The sequence below is a fragment of the Physella acuta genome, unplaced genomic scaffold, assembly GCF_028476545.2.
Source record: "Physella acuta isolate Inbredline_101_S28 unplaced genomic scaffold, ASM2847654v3 ptg001250l, whole genome shotgun sequence".
NCBI classification, from domain to species: Eukaryota; Metazoa; Mollusca; class Gastropoda; family Physidae; genus Physella; species Physella acuta.
The window spans coordinates 7,501-30,101 of NW_026732766.1; the positions used below are offsets into that span (position 1 = coordinate 7,501).

General features: G+C 31.4%; 3 protein-coding genes across 4 annotated transcripts in view; all 3 read left to right on the forward strand.

Annotated features, from left to right (window-relative positions):
- LOC131957634 (uncharacterized) overlaps positions 1-3,657 on the forward strand; it is a 4,771-nt gene extending 1,114 nt beyond the window's left edge. Inside the window, exons 4-8 of one of the 2 annotated variants that reach the window (XM_059322367.1) lie at positions 267-371; positions 553-1,025; positions 1,511-1,615; positions 1,942-1,996; positions 2,856-3,657. In XM_059322367.1, coding sequence (XP_059178350.1) covers positions 267-371; positions 553-1,025; positions 1,511-1,615; positions 1,942-1,996; positions 2,856-3,241 — 1,124 coding nt within the window. In that variant the 3' untranslated portion in view covers positions 3,242-3,657. The remainder of the gene's footprint in view (positions 1-266; positions 372-552; positions 1,026-1,510; positions 1,616-1,941; positions 1,997-2,855) is intronic. The other variant, XM_059322368.1, reaches the window with a different exon arrangement.
- Positions 3,658-7,493: 3,836 nt separating this feature from the next.
- LOC131957614 (uncharacterized) lies at positions 7,494-14,458 on the forward strand. Its single transcript, XM_059322348.1, has 8 exons — positions 7,494-7,617; positions 7,875-7,958; positions 8,321-8,792; positions 10,362-10,466; positions 10,803-10,857; positions 13,752-13,847; positions 13,954-14,069; positions 14,378-14,458. Exons 3-8 carry the CDS (start codon positions 8,634-8,636, stop codon positions 14,456-14,458), a joined length of 612 nt encoding a protein of 203 aa, XP_059178331.1. The 5' UTR covers positions 7,494-7,617; positions 7,875-7,958; positions 8,321-8,633.
- A 2,273-nt stretch (positions 14,459-16,731) lies between these two features.
- LOC131957615 (uncharacterized) overlaps positions 16,732-22,601 on the forward strand; it is a 46,597-nt gene continuing 40,727 nt past the window's right edge. The window contains exons 1-3 of the mRNA XM_059322349.1: positions 16,732-16,799; positions 17,141-17,239; positions 17,707-17,812. Of these exons, the coding sequence (XP_059178332.1) occupies positions 17,141-17,239; positions 17,707-17,812 (205 nt within the window). The 5' untranslated portion in view covers positions 16,732-16,799. The remainder of the gene's footprint in view (positions 16,800-17,140; positions 17,240-17,706; positions 17,813-22,601) is intronic.

Here is a 22,601-nt window from a genome sequence, read left to right on the forward strand (position 1 = left end):
GTATGTGCATTACTTTGCGATAATTTATTTTATTTATCAAGCATAATGTTGTTTTATTAACGACTGTTTGAAGTGTGTAATATTTAGTGACAACTCAAATAAAATGTGTTTAATGTTATTATTTAAATACAATTAGTGTGAAATAATGTAAGAATTGACTGCCTGATTAAAAACTGTCAATGCGCATCTATCTTACTAAACAAGTATCAGTTAGTCATTTAGTTGTATAAGACCTGTAGTTATTTCTGTGTATAACATGTTGACAGAATCCACCAAGCTGTACCCTCTCACTGTGATGACAGAAGAACAGACAACACCAGAATGTATGAAGACAGCAGACACTGGATTTATTTCTCAAGCCTGTAGAGCTGGTACATTTTATGACATAATTATAATCTAAATATTCATAGATGCGCAAGTAATATTACATTCTCTTGTCTCCAATTTATTATGATTTAAAATATAATACCTTGTAATGTATTTTTACATTAAAAAATTATGTTTTCATTTGAGGGTTTTACCTATTACATGTATTTAATTTTAATCTAAAAGTTAAATGTAATCCAGAAACATCAAGAACATTAAAGGATATTGAAGCAACCTTATTATCCCTTCAAGACTCAAAACAAAAGACTGAAGATGACTTATCAGAAATAAAACAATGGAGAGACAACTTTGTAACAGAACAAAGTGATGTGGGGATTAAAGTTCAAAACTGGTCTAAGAAACAAAAACAGAATTTTAAAAACTTAAGAAAACAGTTAAAAGAACAAGATAACAAAATAGAAGATCTGAATCAACAAATTGACAGTTTAAAAACAAAAGAATCAGACACAGACAAAACACTGGAGAAACTGTCTCTAGATATGAAAGAATATGACAACAACATGCACACTCTAAATAAAGAGATGAGAGTTTACACAGAGAAAACAGATCATGTAACACAAGAAATTAAAAGACATTCTGATTTGATACCTGCTATACAAGAAGATTCAACAAAAGCATTTGATACTTTATTGTCTAAGGTACATATTAATAATATTTTGATCAATGCATTCAGATAGACTTTTATTAGTGGCTATACATGAATTATATTTTTTTCTTATCCATACCTATTTATGAGTTATAACACATTTGTAGCATTAAAGTAAAGTTTGTGTTTACACATACACCCCTGTGGCTCTACATCCTCTAATGGCTTTGGTCAGCTTTACAACCTTCTCCAGTATAAAATTATCTGTTTATTTTGTTTTCCACATCTGATCTCTATACTATTGTATGTATGTCTCTACCATCCGTTCATCTAGGTCTGTCCACTGATTATTTACAATTGAGTTTGTTAAACACTACCATAGCCACACTTTACTTGTACTTTAAATCACATAACCATAATTGCATTCATTGTAAAATTTCTGCCAAAATATGAGTTGTTTTATGTGTTTTTTTTTTTAAATTTAAATCTTATATTAACACATTAATAGTCATGTAGTTTTAAATTTCTTCTATTTAGCATGTTACGATATGTAAACTTCTACAACAAAGATTGATGCCAATTCATAAAATAATTGAAACATATAATCAAAACTCTGAGACTAGGGTAGGGAAAATGAAGAAGGTAAATTAAACTAATATTTTTTTAGCTAAACACTATGTAACTTGGTGTTGGCATAATAATATACTTAGTACAGTTATGAAACAAGTGCTTGTTTAATGTATTTTTATCTTTTTATTTCACTAGGTTAAAGACATTACTAAAATTTAAATTCAAATAAAATGAATTTATTTATTTTAGTAATAAATTAAAAATGTGAAGTAAATGTTCTAGTCTCTCCTATATCAGTGCTGTCATATATTTATTGTAGTGAAAACATCTACTATTTATTTTGATGTTAATAGTTTGTAACACATTAATTATTTCTGTAACTGTTGTTCTGTTTTTAGATTGACACTCTTGAAAAAAAAGTTTTAAAGTTGTCACAGAATCTTCAATCAATTGGTAGGTTATTTCTTTTCAATATAAATATACAATATAAAACCATAAAATACAATCTATATCTTAATATGGTTTATTTTTTCTATGAGTTGTTTGTATAATTTTATCGAAATTATGTTTCTTAAAGCCATGATTCTTTATTCTTTATATTATAGATCATATAAACATCTTGATACACTTTGAATATTTCCTCATTATGTTAATAATAAACATATTTTTCACATAGGTTTACATCTTTATTTGTTTAAGGATTAAATTTTGCAAGATAAATTTCAATAACTAAAGGCTGTGTATTTTAAATAAAATTAGATAATTTATGTGCTTTATTTATTGTTTTGTTTTTATATAGAAGTATGCTATGGTCATATTTATCATTAGATGTAGTTTCTCATTGTTTTATGGTAAGACATTTTTATCTATCGGCCAAAATGTTGTTACAGTAGGAGACACGTTGGTTACTTTATAAAGGGAAACAACCCTGTTAAAACAATTGTCAACCACTGTTAGCTAAAAGTACTAGAATGTAAAAATAAAAGTCTTCTGTTTTGGGCTGAGCCCACCCTTTATTAACTTCAACCTACTGCACAAATAATTGGTCCATAGTGTACATGATTTGGTGTGTTGTGTGGGCAACCTACATTCAATATACACATTTATTTATTTTCTGTTTACTCAGAAATCTAATTGAAAAATATGATTTTCTTGAACGTATATAATTGCTGCGTCGCTTGATTCGGCGCAGTTCTAGTGTGAGAATTTGGTCTAAGTACAAACAACAACTTAAAAAAAAAGTTTTAGTGTACATTGTTTGTATAACTTATTTGGTAATGTGTAGATACCTTTTGTATTTTATTCCTTGCAGCGAAACATTCTACACCAGGGTTTATTGCTTCACAAGGTCGCTCGGACATGAAAAAATGTGTCGAAGTTATTACATTCAGTGCTGTAGAACGTAACGTAGGAAACCATTTTGATCAAAAGACTGGAGTATTTACCGCCCCTGTTGATGGCCTGTATAAAGTAATCCTTACAATAAAACCAACAGGAGATGGTGCTGTAACAGCCGGTGTTGGGCACAAATCTGGTGATGTGGTGACATTTCCCTTTGATGTTTGTACAAATGAAAAATCGGGTGAAGCTTCAAGGAGAGTACAGGTTCAGATGAAAACTGGAGATATTTTATTTTCACACACCAGCAATAAGGATTGTGAATGTACACATTTTTCTTGTTTCCTTTTTTATTTTTAATATTCATGCATCATACATCATAAAACGTACAGGAAAAAAACCCTATTTTAAGGGGTAATAAAAAGAATAACAAATATTTTATTGGTTAAAATCAGTAATAACACGTTACTTTGTTTCTTCGTCTTTATCTTTAAGTCTATAATTAAACTTTCTTTAACGAAAGTAACATTTTATTTAATAATAATTGGATAATTATAGCCTAAATTGTGTTAATAAATGACGTGGTTTGATGAACTAAAAATAACTTATTATGATTTGTGATTGTGTATATTCACATCATTTTGCTTACACGATACAAAGATTATAAAATACATTTTTAAAGTAAGTTCCCTGTTCAAACCTGACGGTCTATATGGCAAGTAAAGTAAAGATCACTTGTTTCAGTGAGCTCGGCATATGATAAGAACAAGCTATACATTATGTGATGACGTCATGTTACAGGTAATATAACTTGTTCGTAGTTTGGACAGTCGAAACGGCACAACCTGAAACATGGTGAATAGTGGTAACCAATCAAAGATAAGGTCAGGGTCACGGGACTAGAGACGGTAAGAAAGGGGAAGGCTATTTTTAATTAAGACAAGGAGTCGGTAAACATATTCTTTAGTTGTACCAGTCTACAGAATTTTAGTGCAAGCTGTTTGACTAGAAAGTCAGGGGCAGCAAGTCGTCAATTATAGAAGAGTTGGTAGTGGACGTGACTTAATGGGGGATAGAAGTTGCAGTGTAGAAATAAATGTAGAGTTACCCAAACATATAATTACATTATCTCAATACCGTCAACTCGACACCATCAAACCCACTATTAATCAACTCTGAAGTACGGAAAAACACTTTTCAACATACGTTCAACTCAACAACTCAACATTCTAAATTTCCAAATACGCAACACGATTACTCAAGAAAACGCAATATCCAAACGTTACAATACCAACTCATTCGTGCAATAGCAATTCGTGTTATCTTGCTCTGGTGTTCGTTGACCCGCATGTGCTATTTCGACAAAATGATCTCAAACATGCACCGACACACTATGTGTATCGGTGAATTATTTAGCTACTAAAACATTAACCGGTTTAATTATGTTCGTTTTAAGAAAAGTTTAAACGGGTGATAGTTATTCACGATTATAATGTTTTTATTTTCATTGCACGTTATCTTAGGTTTTTATTCTAAAAATAAAGCTTTGAAATAAGGAAATTTATAGTAGAATGCAATTGTCTTAGCACGAAGCTAAATTCCTAAATGTAGTTTTACTTTGCATTCTCAGTCTTGACGTTGTAGATTTGTAAAAAAATATGTTCTTGTATTTTGTAATATATCGTAGTAAATAGGCCTATTTATAAAAGATATTTGCTAACTAGATATTTGTGTATGCCCCTTTTCTCATGTTATGATGTCATTCATACTAACCATATGTACCCACTATTTGCTACAGTTCTACTCTTTTTTTTTAATAAACCAAAATTTAAATTTTAAACTTCAACATAGCAGTTACAAAATCGGTTACTTAAAAATGGAAAAAGAATCATAAGAAAATGTGAATAAAATTTAATGCAGGCTGTCGTTTTACTTACTTTTTAAATTTTTTTTTTTTGTATTGTTAATGTCAACACTCAATATTTTTTTTTCTCTTAAGAATTTAATTCTGAAAACTAAACAGTGGAGGCAACTTTGGTGTCTAGCATGAGTTGTATTTACTCGGTTGTTACCCTTCGAAAGTTTAATGAATTATTAATTGGATTTATGCGTATGTTAATACAAATTGACGCTTCCGACAAGGTAGGTGGGGTGGGAGAGGCATAGTGACATAAACTTTCTAACTATACACAACACAGTGCTACATCTAGATGTATTAATAACTGACTATAAATTAACAACTTTACTGTTCACTTTGAACACTTTAAAGCTATCAACCGGTGGAAGGGGGGGGGGGGACGAACACCAACTGCAAAAATTTACAGCGGGAAATTATGTTTATTTGCATATTTTAAATAACTGATAAATTAATCAGCAACAGGATAAGGGTGAAATCACATTTAATAATTTACTTTGAAAACGTTGCTTTTTCCACACGAATCAATATGTGCATTAAAATAACGTGTACCCAAATAGCCGCAGTTTGACAAAACGGGACAGTGTGGGAGTGACATCATATTCAACTATTCAACTATACATATATGCATATATATATATATATATATATATATATATATATATATATATATATATATATATATATATATATATATATATATATATATATATATATATATATAAAGGTCGGGTTTCACTTAATGGTGTCACCCCTCCCCATAAAAGATATATATATATATATATATATATATATATATATATATATATATATATATATATATATATATAATCTGAGTTATTACTCGCAATGTTGTTAGAACTGCAAAGGCTTCCTTACAAGCATAAATCAAATATTATATTAAATTCACTTTCAAAATTAATGTGTACGATTTCAGTACAATACATGACATAATTTATAACGAAATAATTATTTCAGTGAATGCTAGACCTTGTGATTTTAGTTTTTCTTTTAAATAGTAAAAACATTTATTTAAAAGTTATTACTTTAAAAAGTCACCTCCCCTTTACATATACATTTTTTTTACAAACAATTGTTTATATAAGACAATACTTCATCTGGACAAATCTAAGAACCTTACATATAAGTAAGTATGTATATACGCATGTGTATAAATATGTATTCACAATATATTTTTATGTATTTCATTTTTTAACTTTCCCCCCCCCCCCCAAACATGGATTAACACATAAGTTATTACGATTCTCAACCGAAACGTTTACCTTATGCATATTTTGCAACGTAGAGTTAATGTAACTTCCCCCCACTCCCGCCCTCCCACCCCCCCCCCCCCCCCCACGGCGATTGCTTTAAACTGTGCTCAGATATAATGCTAACGATTTTTTAAAATCTATAGACGGTTATAAGTACAGCTTGATGTAGCATGTTAATCTCTTTCATTAGCAGGCTTAAGTCATGGTGTCACCCCCCCTCCACCCTTGTCGGGATTTGTCAAATTTGCTATTAAAAGACTATTTAACACTCTAATTAATCATTTAATTAAGTGGACTTATCAATTTTTTTCTATATATTTTGCTATTTTTCGCATTGGCGTCACCCCCTAAATGGTCTCACCCGGTGCGGTCCGAACCCCTGCCCCCCCCCCTCGCTACGCCCCTGATATATATATATATATATATATATATATATATATATATATATATATATATATATATATGTATGTTTGTATGTTTATATGTAAAATAAATAAAATATATATTATATATATAAGTGTGTGTATATATAAAGCCTATACTTTTTTGTCATGAGGTGCCAAACCGGGTGACACCCGACATAGCGCCTTTACTGGCATACAGACAGTATTCAATAAACGAGAATACATTTTTATATAATTATTGGATTTTCCCGATATTATGTGTCGGAAGCTTTAAGGAACTCTGGACTCAACATTTAGCTGATGTTATTCTGGAATATAGTCTTAAGGTAAGGATGATATGTAATGACTTAGACCTTCACCGTAAGTTATGCATGTGTTGTATGGTAGATAACATGAAATATAACATGTAGTCTGTTTATACTGTAGATGTTCGTTATATATTTTCGGATTTAATGCCTGGTGTTTTAAAAGGTTTCAGTTTCATTTTGTATTACCCAATAATATAATTTAGTATATCTTACAAAAGTTTACTTCGAAAACTTAAACTAAATTTAAAAAATTACTATATATTGTAATATTATTTATCGATTTAAATGTTTGAGGGAAATATAAACCACTGTAAACTTAAGACTCACAATTATTTTATTTTGCAGATGTCTGACCACCTAAAGAAACATTTAACTACCCAGCTCGAGCTATTGGACGAGTCAAGCTTTCATCTACAGAGTATCATCAGTGATTTTCTGCAGCAGGTAAATACAAATTGTTTTTGTATCATTGATGTGTATTTTAAACGAGATAATTGTTTTCAAAACAGTCAAGTCTAGCATTCATTAACATTTTCTACGTCATATTGTTGTAATTTAAGCATTATATTTCAATCACGTCAAATTTTTGTAATCATTATAACATGTTCAAAGCCTGAGCATGCAACTAAACAGTTTTAGACCAACATTGTTTTTACATAGTGTTATAGGGCACTGGTCAGCAGTTTTTAAACAGTTTTCTTACTTGTCCAGATCAAAACTAGAGCCAATGAATGTGTAGACAATATACCTGGCTCCAGTAAAGCTATGAGAGATGCAATCGATATGATAAAAACAGCACAAAGTACAATACTAGAACACACAGACATGTTCACTGGTATGGTTATAGTTTTATTTTTCTATTAAACATAGATCTAGAATTGCTTTAATAACAATTCAAAACAGTTGAGCTTTTAAAATGATGATATTTTTTGTAATTGATATACAAGATTCATAATGTTTTACTTAAATAAGATTGATAACAAATATTTTATGAATTAAAAATCTATATGCACCAATCTGACAGCAAACTCTTCATCTCATAAATTAGTTTATCATGAACTGATATAATGTGTGTGTACATCTTGTTGTCAGAATCCACCAAGCTGTCCCCTACCACAGTGATTACACTAGAAAAGACAACACCAGACATTCCAGATAAGAAAGCTCCAATATCTGGTATTTTAATGATACTATTTAAAAAATTACACTCATTAACACATAACATACAATATATTTATAAGTAATCTACAAATAATTGCAACCAGTATACCTAAGAATATTTTAAATACACTTTGGCAAAATCAACAATATTACAATAACAATGTAAAAAAAAATTGTAGAAATTTTGAATGTGTGTTTTTTCTTTTAAAATATTTAATGAATGCTATGAAACAGATACAGTTTTATTGTGTTTAGTTAACATTTAATTAACAATGTTTATTCTGGAATCCCAACATTTTGTGTTGAACTTTATGTTTAGTTTGTTTGAGAATATTTTCTTCAGACATTGACACAATTACAATTTTGTTATTTTACAGTTGAATATAATCCAGAAACATCAAGAAGACTAAAGGATATTGAAACAGCTTTATCATCCCTTCAAGATACAAAAAAAAGACTGAAGATGACATATCAGAAATTAAACAATGGAGAGACAACTTTGTAACAGAACAAAATGATATAGGGATAAAAGTTGAAAACTTGTCTAAGAAACAAAAGCAGAATTTTAAAAACTTAAGAAAACAGTTAAAAGAACAGTATAACCAAATAGAAGTTCTGAATCAACAAATAGGAAGTTTAAAAACGAAAGAATCAGACACAGACAAAACACTGGAAAAACTGTCTCTAGATATGAAAGAATATGAAAACAACCTGCACACACTAAATAAAGAGATGAGAGTTTACACAGATAAAACAGATCATGTAACACAAGAAATTAAAAGACATTCTGATTTGATATCTGCTATACAAGAAGATACAACAAACAAATTTGATAAATTATTGTCTAAGGTACATTTTAATAATATTTACATCAATGCATTCATCTAGAGCAAGGGTCTCCAAACTTTTCAGCCCGAGGACCGTATTAACTATCAAATATCAGTTCGGGGGCCAGAGTTTCTTTAAGGCATCTCTTTGGGGTGGTGGCGCTCCCCCCCCCCCCCCCCGCCGAAGAACGTTTTCGCCCCCCTCCAACAAAATATAAAGTATATATAAATATATACACATTTTAAGTGTCCATCACCATCTCCCCTCCCCCTAAAGTAAAAAGTCTGGAAGAAACACCTGGGGGGGGGGGGGGTCGACAACACACTCGATGTCCAAGTTTGCTTTGCTCTCAAATTATTCTTAAGTTATTTCATTCTCGAAAATGTTTGTTCACACAGGTATGTTGTTCCAAAATTTAAAAGGTACTTTGCTGCAGAAGTTTTAATATTAGGAAAGTCTTCCTTGTGCAAAAACTTATAAAAACCCATCCGCTCTTCTTTGAACGTGTCTCTAAGGAAGTCATTTTCTTGCAATTCAATGACCTCCCGCTGCAGTTCATCTTCGCAAATGGCCACATTTGTTTCAAATGGGTTTTGAAACAGACACACTTCTTCTGCCTTTGAATCCAAGTAAGAGAATCGCTACTGAAACTGCAGCTGGAGGTCTTTAATGATCTTGTATGTACATGACGTGGGGAAATCAGTGGTTTTGCTTCAGCCGTTAAAACCTAGCACTGCTGAAAGTGTGTCAAGTTGTTGGCCTGTACTTATTCCAAATACATGACAAGTTTGTATCTGAAGGCCTATAGGTGGGTTTATAGATCAGAAACTAGATTTCACTCTCTTGCCGTTTTAGATTCAGAAAATTTAAATGACTTGTTATGTCTGCTGCAGAAGCCAATTTCTATTCTTACTCTTCACCGACAATAATGGCTGTGGCTTGCCTTTACTTTCAGGAAGTCACCTATTTTTTCTGAACTTAAATATTCTGCTCAGAACTTTCTCGCAAAATGGTAACAGTATCATACATTCTATGTAGGGAAGCCAGAGCTTGTGTTATGTTCATATCTTCATCCACACCTCTAATGAACACAAGAAGTTGAGGTGGAACAGCTGTTAAGCGACTCATCCATTGCAAATGAAAAATGGCAAAGGTTGCTTGCATTTTTCGATATTTCAGTCACGATGTTTTCACCAATGTCTGCAACACGGCGGGCAAAGGTATTTGCACACTAAGCTACATTTTCAAATTGTTTTGAATTTTCTGTGTAAAGTTCCTCAGTCACCTGTAACAAACATTTATTCAGTGGAGAAAAATATCGTCGCGGGCCGGATAAAATGACTTCACGGGCCGCATCCGACCCGAAGGCCGTAGCTTGGAGACCCCTTATCTAGAGTTCTATTAGTGGCTATATTTTTTCTCGTCTATACACTACCATAGCAACTCTTCACTGGTATTTTAAATCACATAACATTTATTGCTTGCATTGTAAAATATTCTGCCATTATATAAGTTGTTTTATGAGTTTTATTTTTCAATCTTATGTAAACACATTTATTAAACATGTACTTTTACATTTATTCTATTTAGCATGTTGTAACTTGTAAACTTCTACAACAAAGATTGATGCCAATTGACAAAATAATTGAAATATATAATCAAAACTATGAGACTAGGGAAGGGAAAATGAAGAAGGTAAATTAACCATAAATGTTCATAGCTAAACACCATGTTATATATTTAATACAATTATAAAACAAGTGGTCGTAAAATGTATCTTTGTCTTTTTATTTTTACTAGTTTTAAGAAGTAATTAAATTTTAAATATCAAATAAAATAGATTAATTTATTTTAGTAATAAATTAAAAAAGTAAAGTAAAAGTTCTAGCCTTCATTTATATCAGAGCTGTTACACAAAATACTTGTATTGATTGTAGTTAACTGCGCCAACTTAAAAAAAAAGATGATGGATTAAGACAAATTAATTGTTTGTGACACAATGTATTTCTGTCACTGTTGTTCTGCTCTTAGCCTGAAACTGTGGAAAAAGAAGTTTTAAAACTATCACAGAATCCTCAATCAATTGGTAGGTTATTTCTTTTTTATAAAAATATACATTATAATCATGGAATACTAGTTAAAATTGTTTTTTAGTTTACCAGAAAGCACAATGTTTTATATATATACTAGCGCTTCCGTCTGACAAAATATATTAGAAGGATATTGCCAATGCATTACCAATCATATGTTCTTAGACGCGTGACCTTGTTTTCTAAAACAGTTATTTAAATCTAAACAATGACTGTGCTTGGATTATAATTATCGGGACACCGGTTTTCCTAAACTACAGCATGAAAACATTGAGTGTACATTAATCACTCACCATAATAATGAAGTAGAACACACTTCGATGACCCCTCCATGTGTCAGGGACGTAGAGGGGCGCTCTCAGGAGCCCCCCACCCCCCGTTTACAATACCGCATAGGCGCAGCGTACGGCCCCTCGCTCCTTAAAACAAACAGGCGCCATCGTACTCATAGGGTAACCCAGCGTGCCAATAGCATCCTGTAAACAATGATGCAGATTTCGACATTCGCTAAAGTGACACAAATGAACAGGATTTTTTTCTTTAACACGTAAAAAAAGTATTTGACGTGTTTTAAACATCAGTGTGACTGATGCAATATGCTAGCGTTACTAATGGTCTATTATTAGATGCTCGATCTCAATTTCTGACTGGATTGTCTAATAATAGATGCTTATTGCATCATTCGCAAAGTGGCGAAACTCTACAGTAGGCTCCTCATATTCAAAAAGTTATTTTTTCATCTTTGGCAAGGTGACGAAACTGTACAGAAGGATTTCCTCGCGTTAAAAAGTTATTTTTAGAAGCCTGTTGTAGTTTTACCGCTGAATATAGTAGTACCCTTTACTCGTTATGCAAGACACTCGATTAACGGATGCCAAGTGCCAACATAGTCGCTCTAAAACTCTGGGCGCCAAACCGTGTATTGACGAAAGTTGTACCCTATATGGCGCCGCCCATAAGAAACTTTAGTTTTCTTTTTCGCAGAAATTTTCTCGGGAGTATTCTCATCTACTCCCTAAAGTTCCATGGCACTCGGATGAACCGCATCCGAGTTTTATTTTTTATATACCGTGTATAGAAAAAAAATCGCCCCCCTCATCGGGGGGGGGGGGGGGGAGGGGGGGCGCGCCCTTGCAAGATTAAACAATATTTTTTTTGCAGAACCCTACCATTGAGTGATCTAATCATCTCCCCAAAGTTTCATGGTACACGGATGAACGGTGAAACCGAAATAGACTTTTATTTTAATAAACCGTATATAGAGAAAAATCGCACCCTCCCGTGGCGCCGCCCTTGCGAAATTGAACAAGTTTTTTTTACAGAACCCTTCCCTGAATTGTTCTAATCAACTCCCCCAAAGTCTCATGGCTATCGGATAACGGTGTCACACCAAAATCGACTTATTTTTATATACAGTAAATAGAGTAAATCGCACCCTCCCGTGGCGCCGCCCTTGCGAAATTAAAAATGATTTTTTTACAGAACCCTTCCCTAGAGTTTTATAATGAACTCCCCAAAGTTTCATGCCTATCGGATGAACGGTGTCACTGCAATTCACTTTTATTATTTTTATATACCGTATATAGAGACAAATCGGACCTTCCCGTGGCGCAGCCCTTGCGAAATTAAAAATTATTTTTTAGAGAACCCTTCCCTAGAGTGCTATAATGAACTCCCCAAAGTCTCATGGCTATCGGATGAACAAGGCCAAACCAAAATCGACTTTTATTTGTATATACTGTATATAGAAAAAAACAAATCGCGCCATGTTGGGGCGCCACCCCTGCGAATTTGAAATATTTTTTTTCGCAGAAACCTCCCCAGGAATTATCTCAACAACTTCCCAAAGTTTCACGGTGATGTGATGAGAGGTGTAGTAATGCATAAAAGACAGACACACACACACACAAACAAACATATATTGCTTAATATATATATATAGATAGATAGATAAATAAATAAATAAATAAATATATATATATATATATATATATATACATATATATATATATATATATATATATATATATATATATATATATATATATATATATATATATATATATATATATATATATATAATGTTGTTTATTTTTTCCATAGGTAAATGTGTCTAAATTGTGTAACTTATAGCTTTTGACTCATTTGTGAATGCTTTTAAAGTAAAGCTACAGTATAGATCAAATAAGCATCTTTAAAAATACACTGCAAATATTTCCTAATTATTTTATTAATAAACATATTTTAAAAATACGTTCATATCTTCATTTGTTTAAGGTTTTTATTTTTCACGATAATTGTCAACAGTAATAGCCTTTGTATTTTAAAAAATCAAGGTATACAGTTTTATGTGCTTTGATTATTGCATTGTTTTTATGTAGAAGTATGCTATTTTCGTGTTAATCATTAAATGTAGATTCCCACTGTTTTATTCTATTGGCCCATATCAGAGATGTAATGGACTTTACTGCAGGAGACATTTTTGTAGGGGAAACAACCCACCTTAAACCATTGTGAAACTAATGTTAGCCTAAAGTACGAGAATGATAGATTAAACGTAGTCTTCTGTTTTGGGCTGAGGCTACCCTTTTATAGACATCAAACTTCTGAACAAATTATTAGTCCATAATGTACATGATTTGGTGTCTTGTGTGGTTAAATGCATTCAATATACAAATGTAATCCTTACTTTTTACTTAGAAATCTAGTTAGAAAAAATATTTTTCATGAAATTTTATCTTATAAATGCATGTCTAAAAGCTGCGTCACTTGATTCGGAACAGTTCTAAGTTGATAATTTGATCTAAGTTCAACCAACAAGTTTAAAAAAAAAAGTTAGTATTAAGTATTTGGTAATGTTTAGATACCTTTCGTATTTTATTTCTTGCAGCCAATCAACAAGTGAAACCTTCTACACCGGGGTTTATTGCTTCACAAGGTCGCTTGGAAGGGAAAATGTATGGCGGATACCAAGTTTTTACATTCAGTGCTGTAGAAACGTAACGTAGGAAACCATTTTGATCCAAAGACTGGAGTGTTTACCGCCCCTGCTAATGGCCTGTATGAAGCAAGTCTTACAATTAAAAAAACAGGAGCTCTTAATGTTGGAGCTGGTGTTTATCACAAATCTGGCGGTAAGACGAATTGGCTGGGGGATGTTTGGACAAAATCTAAATCTGTTGAAGTTTCAAGGAATTTTGAGGTTCGGGTGAGATTGAGAACTGGAGATGTTTTATTTTCAGCAGCTAACTCACCGGATTTGGAATGTTCGCATTTTTCTTGTTCCCTTCAGAAATCATGACACGACATTTGGAAGGAGATTAATTGTATTTAAACAATAAAATATCAATATGTTGTACAATTAATAGCATTTATTAAAGTGTAAATGTAGAATAGAATCCGAACTTGTTTTCAACATATTAGAAACTTTTATTAGGACTTTTATTGATAGCCATTACATATTAAACATATTATTACTATTTTGATACTAAATATTTAGATTTTTCCCATTTGTAGGCCTCATATCCTCCAAAACACAAACTTCCCATAGAGACGGATAATCCTGAATACACTATAGAGCCTTCAGAATTTTGTTAGCTGCAAACATCAAAGACTTGACTTGATTAAACAGAAAGCTTTCAGAAAGAGACCTTACCATTAATTAACTCATCAAATAAGGTCAAATAGGAGGTCAGCAGACAAAAAACCAAAAAGTACAGTTGTAGAATACAATAGTGATTTACAAACACTTTTATTTTTTATTTGGATTTATATATTCATGGTGTTGTGGTGATTGGGGATGTTATATTATTTAATATTAAACAAAATACTACGCTATATACCATAGATCACTGTTGTGTATTTTTATCACGGAAAACAATTGTTCTGACTTTTATTGTTTTACTCTCCCTGGCCACTCCAGTTGACTTCAAGGAGTGGTTGAGGTCAGTTTTTGAAAATATTTGAATTGATAAAATAATTCTAAAGGGCTTTTCAACAGCTTATATTCAATACAAAAATATAAAAATGTGTGTAATCGATGGTTCCCAAACGGCTTTAATTTTTACCAATGTAAAATAACTTTTTTTTTACAAAAATTTAGTATGATTACATAGATTTTTTACGCATATTATAATTTTTTTTTTTAGAAAAAAAGGGTAAGCTACCTAAAAGATATTTAATTGTTGTCTCCCTTTGACCAGTCTCCTTATGCCGCCTATGGTCTCTAAGATCGTGTCCTCTGTGTAAAGTTGTGGGCCAAGTCGGTCACTGTCACTCAGCTGTTTACAATTTTTAATGAATTTTGCTAGAGAGTTTGTCCGGTCTGGTTGTTGGTTTGTTCTTTCTTTTTCCTTCACCAAGACGTTATCTAAATCGGCGACTTCCTTGGTGTGTTTTGTACTTGCTGACCTACTCTAATGTTTTCTGTTAGTGGAGTGGTGGAGTGGGTAGAAGTTAGATTTTTCGTAGACTTGTCAGTATTGTGCTGTTGTCTAGCTAATGTTTTAACTATAATTTATAATGGAGAATTTATTTAAGATAAAAAAAATAACATAAATGTCTTAAGTCCCCTTTTTAACATCATCCAGTCGTGTTTACAGTCCGGCTTTTTGGTTGAGTGATTTTTCGTCAAGTAATATTCTCTGTCTTGTATATCTTTGAGGTTGGCTTTTGGTAAAGATAGTCAGTCGTTTTTCAAGGTTTGGTAACATTCGTGTGCTAATCTTCAATGTCTAGATGCTATTTTCAATTTTAAGCTGTACATTGTTTTCACTGGGTCTTTTTTGTGTTTGTAATTTTGTTGGGTCCTTCGTCTTTTTATGTCTTTTTAAATTAATCTTGTCTTTGATTTGGTTGACGGTGTCCTCATTTCAAGCAACTATCGTTCGTAATCAGTGAAATATATATACATATGATACAGGTATATATACACACATATGATTCACGTATATAGAATGGTTAAAAAATTTGGCGCCTTTTTTTGCTCTTTTCGCTCCCCCTACAACGAAAACCTGGACACGCCTCTGGGAGGAAGGTGGACATGGAACGGGATGTGGAGGAGATGGAGTCAAATTGAAGACATTAGTTGATACACCAGTAGCGTAGCGAAGGGGGTATATATGTCCCCGGGCGCCGACCTTAGGGGGCGCCAAAATGGGTTGGAAAAATAAATTGAAAGGGGGGGGGGTGCAAATGGAAATCTCGAAAAGTTTGTCCCCGGCGCAGGGAAGGGTCGCTACGCCTCTGTGATACACTGACTAAACTACAAGAACACTAGAACATCAAGTGCTTACAATTTGTTTGGCAACACCAATTATCGCTGGATCGCTTGGGATTAAAATAAAACGCCTTCAAATCTTAAAAAAATAAAATAAAAATTGAGCAAACTACATATTCCACAAATGCGCTATTAAAAAAAATGTGTATCCTTATCCTACATAAAATACGATAGACTCTGTGTCTATCGTATTTTATGTAAAAACTGTATCAACGACTTTATAACAAAGTGAAACAAAAGAAATTAATTATTGATTTTACTAATATAACTCTTTGTTAATTAACTAGCACTAGGGTATTATAACATATAAAAAAAGATACGCGTAGACTCAGCAGCAATGTAAAGTAAATGGTTTCACTTTCATTCCTTACTCATGTTTAGGCAGTACATGACGTGTTATACACAAGATGAATTAGTATATGGCTCTTTAAAAACATTTAGCAAATATATAATGTAATTTATTTTACTGTTTGTATATAATTTAATAATAAAAAATATCAAATAGTAAACACTTAAAGATTCTAAATTTTAATTCCACAAAGTGAATTGAGCAATTCAGAGAAATTGGATTTTCCCGATATTATTTTTCAGTGTTAAGAGGAAAAGAAGATAGGCCATTTTGTTTTAAGTCTCTAAAACAAAATTTTAAATAATTTTAAGGTATTACTGATTTAGATCAAAATAGAATTAGGACTGTAAAGTGTGTTTGGATGTAATTTACGAAAATTTAAACAACAGTAGTCTAAATGATATAAATGTAGTTTAAAAATAAAGTGTAGCCATTTTAAAAGTAAGCAATGCATAATATGATAATAATAATAAACTAGAATTACTTGTAAAGTCAAAAGTTGTTTTCCAATTTAGTTTTAAATTTTATCATTTAAAACATAAGTCTAACACATATTATTTCATAATCTGTAAACGAAAGCATCTGATTAAGAAATTAAATTGACTAAAAATGTATCATCTAAGTAAAATAAACTAAAATATGCCTTTTGCAGATGTATCAACATTTAAAGAAACATTTGACTGGTCAACTTGAACTATTGGATGAGTCAAATGTTTATCTACAGAGTAGCATCAGTGATATTGTACAGCAGGTAAATCATAATGGTTTTATTTGCATTGGTGTGCATTTTTAGTTACATGCTTCACTTGTTATCTAAAATAATAATATTATTAATTACATTAGTATTTATTTACAATATATTTTTTTACTTTATATTATAAAGCATTGAATACAATCTTCTGATGTCATATACATTTTTTGTATGTAACATATTGTTTATAACATATTTCTTAGATTCATCTACATAATTAGTGGATAAAGACATGTAGGCCTATTATGTTAAACACTGAGTGATCATCTGTTAATCATTTTTTTTAAACACCCACTTCATCCCATTAGATTTATCTACATAATCTGTGGGAAAAAACAAGAACTTTAACTGTAACTTGTTAAACGCAATTTAGCATGCAATCCCATCATTAGCTCTACAATATTTGCATTGTTCAAGTTGAAACTAATCTAATCTATCACTTTAATACACTTTTCTTACATGTCAAGATTAAGATCAGAGCCACTACTGACTCAAATAAAGATATAAAAGATGCAATTGCTATGGTAACAGCAGCACAAAGTACTTTGCATGATCTCACATATATGTTTACAGGTATCGTCATCATTTAATAAAACACATTTTGATAGCAAATTGTTGTTTGTTAACAATCATTAAAAGATTATGCTTGTAAAATATTATTGAATATTAGCCAAAATGATTTATGAAATAACCATATTTTAATAAAAACTTGCTACTGTACATACAACTGACAATTCTCTTGCCAGTCCTTCATTTTGTTTAATGTTAACTGATGTGCATCATGTTTATATCTTGTTGACAGAATCCACCAAGCTGTACCCTCCTACTGTGATAACAGGAGAAAAGACAACACCAGAAATTTTGCAACCAACAGATAGCAGATTTATTCCTAAAGACTTATTGTCAGGTACATTTAATTATACTCCCTAAAATGTAAATTACTGAACAACTCACAACAAAAGCTTTTCATAAGAAAAGTGTAGCCTCCAATGAATAATGACAAGCTGTATAATTAAAACAAAATTTAAAATGCTTCATCAAAATATATAGCACTCCAATAGCATTGTATGAGAAAAACATGATTTGTAATATTTTTTTTTATTTCTCTTTCATCTAATAAATTAAATGAATACTACAAATAGTTTAAAGCAAGGGTCTCCAAACTTTTCAGCCCGAGGGCCGCATTACTATCAAATATCAGTTCGGGGCCAGTTTCTTCTGGGCATCTCTTTGGAGTGGCGGAGCCCCACCCCTCTTCCCCGCCGAAGAACATATACCCCCCTTTACCTACCCCCCACCAACGAAATTTAAAATATATAGAAATATATATAAACTTCAGCGACTCATCCATTGCAATTGAAAAATGGCAAAACTTGCATGCATTTTTCACTGTTTGAGTTACAATGTGTTCATCAATGTCTGCAACACGGTGGGCAACGGTAGTTGCACCCAAAGCTACATTTTCAAATCGTTTTGAATTTTCTGGGCAAAGTTCCTCAGCTACCTCCAACAAACATTTTTCCGTGGACAAAAATATCTCTGCGGGGCGGATGAGAGGACCTTGCGGGCCGCATTCGGTCCATGGACCATAGTTTGGAGACCCCTGGTATAAAGCATGATTTTTTTTAACCTAAGTATTTTATTAACTCTACATTTCTTGTATCCAAAGTATTTATACTAACATTAGTCTTATATGTTAAATATAAGTAATATTTTTCTTTGGTCACCTATTACCACATTTTAATATTTTACCAAACAGTTGAAAAAAATTCAGAAACACATAGAAGACTAAAGGAAATTGAAACAGCTTTATCATCACTTCAAGACACAAAACAAAAGACTGAAGATGACGTATCAGAAATAAAACAATGGAGAGACAATTTTGTAACAGAACACAGTGATGTGGGGATTAAAGTTGAAAAGTTGTCCAAGAAACATAAACAAAATTTAAAAAACATTAGGGCACAAATACGTGAACAAAATAACAAAATAGAGAACCTGTTTGAAGAAATTGAATGTTTAAGAGAAAAAGAATCAATATCTAATAAAATGGTAGAGAAAATGTCAATAGATTTGATAGATTACAAAAGCAATTTAGACAATATGAATAAAGAGATACAGGTTCAGAGAGATCAAAAAGAAAATGTATCACAAGAAATTAGGAGCCATTCAGATTTGATATCTACAATACAAGAAGATGAAAAGAAAAATATTATGAATACAACTAAATTTTGTGAAAATATACTGTCTAAGGTAATAATTTATAAAAGTTGTAGTAAGCTGTTTAATTTTTATCTGATAACTTGTATTTAAAATGTTTTATATTACTCAATTTATGTTCATTTTGACATACACTTTGTTTAATATGAATTTCTTTTATATGCATTACTACCAATTTTTTTATTCAATAGCACACTGTTATATGTAAACTTCTACAACAAAGATTGATGCCTATTGACAAATTGAATCAAACTTTTAATAGACATTTTGAGACTAAGGAGAGAAAATTAAAGGTAAAATACCTGTATAGATTGTTTTTTATACATGTTTGAATATTTTCCTTAAATACTATATACTATATTGTATTTATATATACTTTACTATATCAGAGTATATAACTATGCAATAGTAAAATAGATGTTTTGTCATGTCATCTTTTTAGTGCCTCTATGCATTTTATAATTATGACTGTGACTTATTCCTCTTTACTTGTTGTGGAGCAAATGGCCTCACACATAACCTTCCATTTTGTTCTTTCCCACACTGTTTATTTTACAACCTCTCAAAACATTCCTACTGTCTTTAGTTCTGCAAGAAGACTCTGCCTCCAGGTCTATCTTGGGCACCCTCACTTTCATTTTCCCTGGGGTTCCACTCAAGCACCTGGCTTGTCAGATTCGAATGTTCTTATTACACAATCCATAAAAATAGAAAATGGAAATAGGGCCTACATAGTTAAGAGACCTTGTGGCAATCATACACCTGACTTATTTGTGTAATCTTAACAAAAAAATTAGAATTAATACTAACACAATACCTTATATGGTTTAGTGCACGAGGTATATTTATATGATAGTAAAAGTACAGAAAGAGTAAATAAAACGAACAGCATTTTTTTTCCCAGATGTTTACCATTTTATTACAACACCATAAAAATTGGGACAATTTCAGATGCTGAAGTAGTAAATTAAAAAAAAAAGCTAATGTGAAATTTAAAAACTCTGGAGATAAACAATCTTCATCACATGAAGAGGAGTATTCCCATTTAACATTATATTGAATTCAAATAACAAAAATTTAGTACAAGAAGATCAGATCAAAATAACAAGAACGATTATTATGAATTATAAATGTGATGTATAAATCCCACTTGAAACTTGCAACTGAGTTTTTTCTTGTACACTCTGGTGATGTGTCTTAAATGTAAATTTTAAGCTGCTTAAGTAACATGTGTCTTCTGAGATCTACAGTTTATAATATGGATTAAATAAGGTGTTTATTAGTTATTGTTCTATTCTTAGATTGAAACACAGGAAAAAGATGTTTTAACCTTGTCAGGGGATTCTCAGACATTTGGTAAGTAAAATAATGCCAGGTAAGATAACTAACATAAATAATTGTTACATGGCTAACGTTCTTTCTTCAAATGAAAATTAATTGTATTATATAGGCCTATACTAAGTATTGGCCAGTGTGGAATTTTTAAGAGTTGTTTTTGTATAATTTTTTATTTTGAGAAATGGATTTTATTTTTACTAATGCTTTCATTAGAAATTAATTTAAACTATGCTCTTTAACAAAATCATTATCTATATATTAAAAAAATGTCCTCATGAAAGTGTAAGTAAAACATTATAATCCATCATGAACATTAATTTGAACACATTTTTTCTCAAAATAATGTAATATGAAAGAAATTTTGTTTTTATAATTATTATAAATAAAGGGCTTTTAAACTATAGGATAATGTAATGGAAAAACGTGTGGGCATTTTCTAATTGTTATTATTGGAATTATTTTTGCTTCATCCTATACCAGAAATGTAATGGTCGTTACAGTGGGAGACTTTTTTGGTTACTTGAGAAAGGGAAATAACCCACCTAAAATAATTTAAAAAAAACAACAACAACAAAATTGTAGCCAATAGCTAGGGAGTGATAGATTTAATGTAGTCTTCTGTTTTTGGGCAAGCCCTACACTGCTATTGTGTATCTTGGGCATCAACCGTCAAAATATTGTTGTTGTTGTTTTTAAATTAACAAACAATTAGTCCATAATGTGTATGGTTTAGTTCTTGTGTGGTTTACGGGCATTCAATATACATTTCTACAACTTACTGTTTACTTGGAAAATATCTAGTTTTTGAATGTGTGTTTTAAAAATCTATGCAAAAAAATTCCTGGTTGATTTGGCAGAATAATATTGTGATAAAATATAATAATTAATATAATTAATTAAAATATAATATTGTGATAAAATTGGCCTAAATACATCCAACACGTGTTTTACAATTAGGTTAAATGTACATTGTTTGTACAACTTATTTGGTAATGTGTAGATACGTTGTTGTATTTTATTTCTTGCAGCGAATCAACAAGTGAGACATACACTGGGGTTTATTGCTTCACAAGGTCGCTGGGACGGGAAAATGTATATCAGAAACAACGTTATTACATTCAGTGCTGTAGAATGTAACGTAGGAAACCATTTTGATCCAAAGACTGGAATTTTTACTGCCCCTGTTGATGGCCTGTATAAAGCAAGTCTTACAATAAAACAAACAGGAGACAGTGCTGTAGGAGCTGTTGTTGTGCACAAATCTGGTGGTGTGGAGTCACGGCTCGGTGGTGTTAGTACAGAAGATCAATCTGTGGAAACTTCAGGAACATTTGAGGTTCAGATGAAAAGTGGAAATGTTTTATATTCAGCCACCGTCTATAAAAGTTGTGAATGTTCACTTTTTTCTTGTTCCCTTCTTGACGTCTAATGTTCATACATCATAACATGTATGGAAAAAAAACATTGTTATAAGGAGTAATAAAAAGAGTAACGAATATTTTTAACGGTTAATATCAGTAATAACACGTTATTTTGTTTCTTCGTCGTTATCGTTAAGGCTAACTTTCTTTTAATCTAGTAACATTTTATTTAATAATAATCAGATTTTATACACTAGATAGTTTAACATATTAATGTATGAAGTATTTTGATAAATTAAAAATAAATTGTTATGTATATTCACATCGTTTCACTTTTTTAAAGATTAAACTTCAACTGCTTTTGTCTATGTATATTTCTTTCTAAACTCACACAACCTTGGTTTATAGACACATTTGGTTACGGAATGGTCGGATGGGTTAGA

Bases quoted from the DNA above. Each gene is read 5' to 3' on its own strand.
- LOC131957614 (XM_059322348.1), top strand. From the start codon at position 8,634: ATGAAAGAATATGAAAACAACCTGCACACACTAAATAAAGAGATGAGA. The intron at 13,848-13,953 runs GTGCTGTAGAAA...TTAAAAAAACAG, and splicing joins ATACCAAGTTTTTACATTCA to GAGCTCTTAATGTTGGAGCT. The intron at 14,070-14,377 runs GTGAGATTGAGA...TCCCATTTGTAG, and splicing joins CAAGGAATTTTGAGGTTCGG to GCCTCATATCCTCCAAAACA.